At 39.3% G+C, this 9,045-nt stretch overlaps 1 protein-coding gene across 1 annotated transcript in view; it reads left to right on the top strand.

Moving 5' to 3' along the window:
• CWH43 (cell wall biogenesis 43 C-terminal homolog) overlaps positions 1-7,702 on the top strand; it is a 52,227-nt gene extending 44,525 nt beyond the window's left edge. Inside the window, exons 14-16 of the mRNA XM_052642243.1 lie at positions 32-93; positions 4,060-4,215; positions 7,624-7,702. Coding sequence (XP_052498203.1) covers positions 32-93; positions 4,060-4,215; positions 7,624-7,702 — 297 coding nt within the window. The remainder of the gene's footprint in view (positions 1-31; positions 94-4,059; positions 4,216-7,623) is intronic.
• The last annotated feature ends 1,343 nt before the right edge of the window (positions 7,703-9,045 follow it).

Below are 9,045 nucleotides of genomic sequence, written 5' to 3' on the forward strand. Positions count from 1 at the left end.
TTTAAACATTCTCTTCTGTCTCCATCATTAGGATATCGACAGCACAGATCAAGACAGATGGTGTGAATACATTATGTATCGAGGGCTGATCAGGTAAGCATAGGTGTTTGAGAGTTGTTTTTCTGAATCTGTTATTACTGTGATCTTTTGGGTCTATCCTGGAAAGTAAAACTTTATGGAAGCAATTAATTAATTTTGTTACTTTTCATAAACATTGATTTGGTTAGTTACCCAATTTAACATTTTTTTCAGGGTGTGGCCTAATGATTTAGGAAAGAGTAAATGGCTAAGCAAATCAACTTTAATTATACAAAGAGGATACTGTGTAAGCTGTTAAGCATGATAATTGTTAACTGTCAAAACAAGTTGGGAATGGCACCATTTTTGACTGTATGACATGGTAGAAACAGCATGAACCCTGGGCTTGAATTCCAGCTTCGCTGACTTCTAATCATGTAATCTTGGGTAAGGTGGAGTCACTGCTATATTGTGGTGAGCTCTCCAGGTAGATTGTATTTTTCAAGAAAGATTACCCCATATAAAAAGGTGAACATTATCCATATATATAAAATTCCAAAATAGTACAGCTGAAAAATCTCAAAATTCAAGCATGTAACTGTAAATCTGTTTTGAAGGCAGTGTTTCTTAAAACAAAGAACAGTTTAATACCAAAAGAAAAAGACTGATATCTCAGATTGAAAATACTACTTCTGTTTAAATTCATATTAAAGTGGTTGCTTTAATGGGGATATTAGAGTCTCTAGAAAACATTTTATGAGATAGATTGAAATAGGTATAAGTTCAAAATGTAAAAATTGTTAGTTGCCTAGTAACAGGGGTATTTGTAGTACCAGTGCCCATTATAACTAATCACTGGGCTCTGTTTGTACATTTGTGACCCAAAACCTTCTTTATTTTCTCCTTAGGAGAGGGAGATGGCAATATTTTTGGACATATATATACATACATATGGCTTTCCAGGTGGCACCAGTGGTAAACAATCTGCCTGCCAATGCAGGAGACTCAAGAGACATGGGTTCAATCCCTGGTTCAGGAAGATCCCCTGGAGTAGAAAATGGCAACCTACTTGAGTATTCTTGCCTGGAAAATTCCATGGACAGTGGAGCCTAGCGAACTACAGTCCATGGGGTGGCAAAGAGTCGGACATGACTGAGCAACTGAGTGCGATGCGTGTGTACACACACCCATACATATAGTGACTATGGCTGTGAGAGATGGTATCTTAATCAGCTCAGGTTGCCATAACAAAAATACAATAGACTGGGTGGCTTTAACAACAGAAATTAATTTTATTATGGTTTTGGGGACAGAGGGAAAGAGCATGCATGTTCTGTGATATCTCTTCCTTTTGCTGTTGTTTAGTCACCAAGTTGTGTGCAACTCTTTGGGACCCCATAGACTATAGCCCGCCAGGCTCCTCTGTCCATAGGATTTCTCAGGCAAGAATACTGGAGTGGGTTGCCATTTTCTTCTCCAGGGGATCTTCTTGACCCAGGGATTGAACCCACATCTCTTGCATTGGCAGGTGCATTCTTTACCACCAAGCTACCAGGGAAGCCGATACTCTTCCTATAAGGACACTAATCCTACTGGATCAGGGACCTACCCCACCTAATTTAACTTAATTACTTCCTTAGAGGTCCAAATGTGGCTGCACAGGGCAGGGGGTGGGTTTAGGGCTTCAATATATGAATTTGAGGAGAGGAGACACAAACATTTAGTCTGTAACAGATGGGAAGGTAATTTTGCAAATATCAAAATTAATGCAGTTAGGGATGACTGTTATTCAGTTTCTGTCCAGGAAACCAATTCTACAAACTTTACCTGGATCATCTAATTCAATGCCCTGCTCTCAGTAGGCACTTAATAAATACTTACTGGACAACAATGAAAGACTGTCTGCTTTGGTAGAAGATTTAGATTGTCAGGTTCCTTATCTTCAATGGCTTTTTGAAGGCAGAATCTATGAAATGGGTTATACTTTGATCTTAGAGATTTGGGAAATAAATGACCTAGATTTACTAGAGAGAGTGACGTTGAATTACAGGGAACTACACAGAATTGGGACCTGAGCTTTTAGACACATGCATTAACCTGTCAGACAGCTCAGACCCACATCTGATGCCGAGATTGTGCTTCTCTCATCTGCTGTGGTGGGCAGGCTTGCTTCTCCATTTGTTCCAGCTCTGGGTTTCTGTCTCTATTCTGGATGGAGCGACAGGTTTTAGGTGTTCCTCCCTCTGCTACTGTGGCCCAAGCCCCTGTTGGTCTTTCATCTAAATTACCTCTGTGCCCTTCTAACTGGTCTCTCTTCTTTGTTACCCTGGTGTCTGCTCTCTACACCATAGCCACTACATCTCTGCATTATGTCCCATCTCCCTCTCAGAGAAACTCTGAAGTCTGTCAGGAAGGCTTCGCATCATCTGCTACCCCATGCAAACTCAGGTTCCCCTTATGCACTCCATTCCAGTCATTGTGGAGCTGGTTCTCAGAAAAGCCAAGTACATTTGACCTCAGGACCTTTGCATTTGCCGTTCCCGTTCCCAAGAACACCCTTCCTCCAATACCTGTGTGGCTTTCTCCCTCACTTCATTCAGCTTTTTGCTCAAATGTCACTTTGTCAAAGAGGTATGCTCTGACCACTCATTACAGAATAAAAACCTTTGCCACCAGCGTTTTCTGTCCTCTGCTTGTTCTCCCACAGTACTTGGGCACTTATCACCGTACATATATACATGTATTTGTCCTCCTCGATTAGAATGGAAACTCTATGAGGGCAAGAAATTTGTTTTAGTCACTGTTTGTTTCCAATACCTAGAACAATGCCTCCATGTAGTAGGGGCTTGATATATATTTGTTCTTTGAATAATGAACATGAGTATACTTGTTCTTTGAATAAGAGTCAGACTGAAGCTGACTTTGAAAGAGGCAAACTATAAATAAAATTAATTCTTGGCTGTTCATGGTTCCCCCATTTTTCCATCTGAGCTTCTGATAACTATTTGGATAACATCTACAAAGTGCTTTGAAATTCCTGGAGAACTGAAAGCTCAAAGCAAAAGCAGGATGTAAATTTTTTTTTCCAGACATTAAAAATGTGCAGTTTTTCAGATGTTGTTGTTCAATGGCTAAGTCATGTCTGACTTTTTGCGACCCCATGGACTGCAAGCACGCCAGGCTTCCCTGTCCTTCACCATCTCCCAGAGCTTGCTCACACTCATATGCACTGAGTCAGTGATGCCATCCAACCATCTCATCTTCTGTAGCCCCCTTCTGCTCATACCCTCAATCTTTCCCAGCATCAGGGTCTTTTCCAATGAGTTGGCTCTTTGCATCAGGTGGCCAAAGTATTGAAGCTTCAGCTTTAGCATCAGTCCTTCCAATGAATATTCAGAGTTGATTTCCTTTAGGATTGACTGGTTTGATCTCCTTACTGTTTAAGGGACTCTCAAGAGTCTTCTCCAGCACCACAGTTCGAAAGCATCAATTCTTTGGCAGTCCAGTTCTTTGGACCATAAAGAAGGCTGAACACTGAAGAACTGATGCATTCAGCCATTAAAAATCTTTTCTTTAGATGTTTAATTGTGAATGAAAATGTGCATGTGATCTTTGGATTTTTTTTTTTTAAGGTAAAAAAGAATTTAGGACTATGCTCCTAAATTCTGGAGGATTTTGCTCCTAAATTCTGGAGGATTTTGCTCCTAAATTCTCCAGGAATTCTGGAGAATTCCTGCCACTGACACAAAACAATTATGTGAGAGGCAATTTGTATATATAGAATATTCATTAGTTACTATAAAAAAGTAAGAGTAAGGTTGCCAATTATGTTAATTAAATCTATGTGCATGTTCCTTATTCATTTACATCATAAAAGAAATATTTTGGTAAATATTTAGAGTAATAAATCAAGTTCATTCTAGTAATATACAGAGTTAGAAACAGGAAACTGACTTATTAGTGAAGGTATTACCTGCCAGATCTCATCAGATTTCAGTATGATGATAAAATCTTTACAAACCATTTCTGTTTCTGCCACAGATTGGGTTACGCAAGAATCTCCCACGCTGAACTGAGTGACTCTGAAATTCAGGTAGCCAAATTTAGGATTCCTGATGACCCAATTAATTATAGAGACAACCAGAAAGTGGTCACAGACCATAGGGAAGTTCCAGAGAAAATTCACTTCAATCCCAGGTGAGTGAGTTCCTTTATGTGAACTAGAGCTATGAGCTCATGCATCCCCACTAGGGACTTAAATAGTACGTCACAGTGAGCTACGGGTTAGATTCTAGAGGTTTATTCATATAAGGAGCTCCTGGTAAACTTTATAACATCTCACTTGGGCTGAAGTTAGGGTCCCTGCTCTCTGAGACAGAGAAACGTGCTGAAATCCCAGCCTCAGGCACAGACAACGACGTGGTACCATACCATCACCACTGTGACAGCTAATGTTAAAGTGTGCTGTGTCCCAGACCCTCTTCTAGGTGTGCCATGTGTTATCTCCATAAGCCTCATTGGATCGGTCTTCTTGTTATGCCCATTTTGGAGGGAAGGAAGCTCAGGCTGAGCAACATAATAGAACTGCACCAGGGTTACATGGCTAGTCAGTGACAGAGCCAACAAATGGGAAGGAAGCCTGTTGGCATCACTGGGTTGCTGTGATTCTCAGTGTTGGCTGCACTAACACTCACTTAGAGAGCTTTTAATAACTCCCTCTGCCTGGTCCCACCTCAGACCAATTAGAACTTCTTGATGATACCTGGGCTTTGGGTTAAAAAAAAACCTTTGCAGGTTATTCTAATGTGCAATTAACATTGCAACTATGGAGAATGGATCATTCATTTCTTTTACAGATATTCCACCCTGTGAAACATATTGGGTGCTGTTTAGTTTTAAATAGAGGTTATCTGAGAAACCTGTTTGCAGAAAAACATGTGATTTGCAGTAAGTACTTTGTGCTTCTCCCATGACTGGGTAATGAGAGGCAATATCTGTCTCAAAGCAGGCTCAGAATGAATCATATATTCAATACATTGTTAGTATTATTTGACATTTCTACTACTTTTACCAGTTAATAGCTATAGAAACATCTCAGATCTCATTTTGTATGGGGGAAAAATGACATTTAGGTATTCTCTTTTTTTCCCTTGTTTCTCCTTACAGCAAGACACAACTGTACGATAGTGTAGGCAGTGAATTTAAGGAGAGCTCTAGCCCAGTCTTGATTTGCTTCATTTGCTGTATTTGACCTTGCCCTTTGTAACTGCAATGTGCTTGTGAAGAGCATGGGCCCTGGGGTGAAGCTGCCCAGTTGCGAGCCTCAGTCATATCAGTGAACAGCTGGGCAACTGTGGACAAGTTGTTTAACCTCTCAGAACTTCAAATCTCATTTGCAAAATGGGAAAAACAGTAGTGCCTGACTCTTGAGGTTTTTTGAGCTTTGAATGACACACAAAGTTCCTAAAATAGTGCCTGGTAAATGCTTCAGAGCCAGTAGCTGCAATGCCGGCAACAATATTTGTAGCAGTAACAGTAGGAGTAAAATAGAAATCTTCCCTCCTTTTGTTGACTGGGTGAAAGCTGCTCAGTCCTGTCCGTATCTTTGTGACCCCATGGACTATACAGTCCATGGAATTCTCTAGGCCAGAATACTGAAGTGGGTAGCCTTTCTCTTTTCCAGCGGATCTTCCCAACCCAGGGATTGAACCCAGGTTTCCTGCATTGCAGGTGGATTCTTTACCAGCTGAGCCACCAGGGAAGCCCAATAATACTGCAGTGGGTAGCCTATCCCTTCTCCAGCAGATCTTCCTGACCTAGGGATCGAACCGGGGTGTACTGCATTGCAGACAGATTCTTTACCAACTGAGCTATCAGGGAAGCCCTTTGTTGACTAAGGTGACTTCTTAAATGAAAGCTCAAAGATCTGGGAAGAAAAAAAAAAATTTCCTGTTTCCTTATTCTCACATCAGGAGTGTTGAGAAGTCCAAATAAAGTGTTTTTGGCTAATCACAACTGCAGATTGGTCCAAGCCAACTGTGAAAGGGTTTGATTTGCTTTCTCACTCGGTTTAATTATGAAAATAACAGAAGCATAAGTAGAAGGCCTACTTTAAAATTTCTTAGTATAAAAATGTGTACATATGAAAATTTATAAAATAGAAATAGCCAAAGAATACCAAGTTAAAAAAATCTCATTCCTTAATTCAGCAAATAGCCATTGAGTATCATGATGCCAGTACCATGTTAGTTAGCATCAAGATGTGCTGGAAACTGGGGACAGAGTGGTGAATAAGACCACATATTTGTCCTGTGGAGCTTATGTTCTAGAGGGAAATCAGCACTTCAAAGATTATCACTGGTAATATTTTTGGATACATCTTTTCTTTTTTATATGCATATCTATCTATATATATCACCAAACATATATGTATATGTATCTATATGGGCTTCCCTGCTGTCTCAGACTGTAAAAAATCTGCCTGCAATGAAGGAGAAGTGGGTTTGATCTCCAGAATAAGGAAGATCCCCTGGAGAAGGGAATGGCTATCCACTCCAGTATTCTTGCCTGGAGAGTTCCATGGACAGAGGAGCCTGGAGGGCTATAGTCCATGGGGTCACAGAGTCGGAAATGACTAATACTTTGACTTTTTGTGTATCTATATATCACCCAACTTTGTAAATTTATAAAACATACATGTGTGTATATGTTCATTCTATTTGTTAATCTAATTTTTTTCATTCAAATAGTATATGATGAACTTCCTTCTATAAAAAAGTACTCTTCTGAAAATATTTTTAATGATTGCATAATATTCCATTATATGGCTATACCAAACTTAGTTAACCAATTGGGTTTTTGTACCTTTAGTCTTTCATTATTACAGAAAGTCTCCAAGGGACTCTTTACATCTTTGGGTATATCCTTGATTACTTCCTTACTACTTGGTCTAGTTGTGAAATAGTAAAAAGGTTATGCAAAATTTTAATATCTCTTATTTTTGTTTTGTGATGACAAAGTATACAGATCTCCTATCTCCTACACTATTGAGGTTATTTGGATATTGCAATCTCTGATGAAGAAAAGGGAGTCATGGCTTCCTTTCCAGTGCCTTTTTATTTCATTATACCAACCACAGCTATATAATTACCTAAGTATTCATTGGTAAAGTAAATCATTAATTTGTAGAACCTGAGCACTGTAGAAGACTTCAAAGCTGCAAATGTACCAAAATAGATTTTACAGATCCATACATGTAACATGAATAACTTCCTTTCAACTGTAAAATTGATATTATTCCAACTTAGCATGGGAGAAAATCCAGACTTATTTTTCACAAATATTATCAGCCAATAATTCTTAAACAGTTGTGTTTGTGGACTGATCTGTAATCATGGAATGAGGACTTTGAAGGTTAAACTTAATATGCCTTTTCCAGAGGCATGAATCCTTTTTTTCCCCTCTTCATTTGCTGTTTTATAAATTAATCACATCTCTGCAGGTTTTATGATAGATAAGTAAGCCACAATAGATTATGGTTGAAATTTTACATAAGAGCCTAACTTTTGTATAATTTTTACTTATCAATTACTTTTTTTTTTTTAGATTTGGATCCTACAAAGAGGGGCACAACTTTGAGAACAATCATCATTTTCATATGAGTACTCCCAAATACTTTCTATAAACTTTAAAACAAGTCCTAAGGAAAAGAAAAATATTATAAGATAAGAAGAAGAGATGAATTAAAGTGGAAAGATACACACAAAAAACCCCCTCAATTTTGGAAAAATACAGTATCTACCCAGAGGGAAATTCTATCAGTATAATGTGTGTGCTAAGTCGCTTCAGTTGTGACCGACTCTTTGCAACCCCATGGACCGTAGCCCGCCAGGCTCCTCTGTCCAGGCAAGAATACTGGAGTGGGTTGCCATGCCCTCCTCCAGGGGATCTTCCCAACCCAGGGACTGAACCTGAATCTCTTGTGTCTCCTGCAATGGCAGGCGGGTTCTTTACCACTAGCACCACCTGGAAGCCTATCAATATAACATATGTTGCTAAATACAAGCATTTTTCCAAATTGTCTTAATTTTTTAAATAAAAAAATAGAATGTGGGGTAATCTAAGAAAGTTTTACTGTGAGAGATAGAATAACAAAAATGTCTTAAGTTTTTAGTGCTTAAAAATAGGAAATGGATTTTTTTTTTTTAATGAGCTGGAAGGATTACTTACAAAAATCAAGCAGCCTTAAATCCCTCTTGGGACAAAGCAGGGGGAAAATCTTTAAAGATTAAATCTAATTGTTAGAAGAACACTGTATACATACAGCTGCTGAGTCAGCAGCTGCAGCATGCCTATCGCCATCCTGCCCTGAGCTATGATAGAATCGTGTCTCTACTCTGTGTTTACATCACTTCCTGGCTGTACAGGACACATTCCGTTGATGTCTCTAGTCAGGCCACATTCCATTAATGTCTCCAGTCAGGCCACCAGCTGTCAGGGAACACATCTCTGCACACAACGGGCTCCCACAGAGAATTTTCTTTCCACCGCCAAGCAGGAGGGTGATGGGGAGAATTCAGCCCAACAGCATCATCTCCACAGGGTATAGTGATTTGAGTGTTGCCTAGGAAGGCACACATACCTCTTAGAACTGGAGAAGGCCCTGTATGTTGTTTGATCTTTGGGAGAAGAGATAAAGACTATACGAGAATTTCCAAAAGTTCTATGTCACAACCTAAGGAGGTTCCTTGGATCTATTTAATAGAAAAGCATTGAGCACATGGCCATATGCGAAATACGATGTCGCTATGATGGTTTTAAAAATATGTCCACAAGTGATTTGGTACTTTCTTCAAAAGGTGGGACCTAATTGGCCTCTTTTTGAGGGTGGAGTAAACTCACTTCTTTTCTTAAAAAATATTTTTTTTTAATTGGAGGATAACTACTTTACAATGTTGTATGGGTTTCTGCCATACATCAACAGAATCAGCCAGAGTATACACATGTCCACTCCCTCTTTAACCTCCC

The sequence above is a fragment of the Budorcas taxicolor genome, chromosome 6 (assembly GCF_023091745.1).
Source record: "Budorcas taxicolor isolate Tak-1 chromosome 6, Takin1.1, whole genome shotgun sequence".
In the NCBI taxonomy this organism is placed as follows: Eukaryota; Metazoa; Chordata; class Mammalia; order Artiodactyla; family Bovidae; genus Budorcas; species Budorcas taxicolor.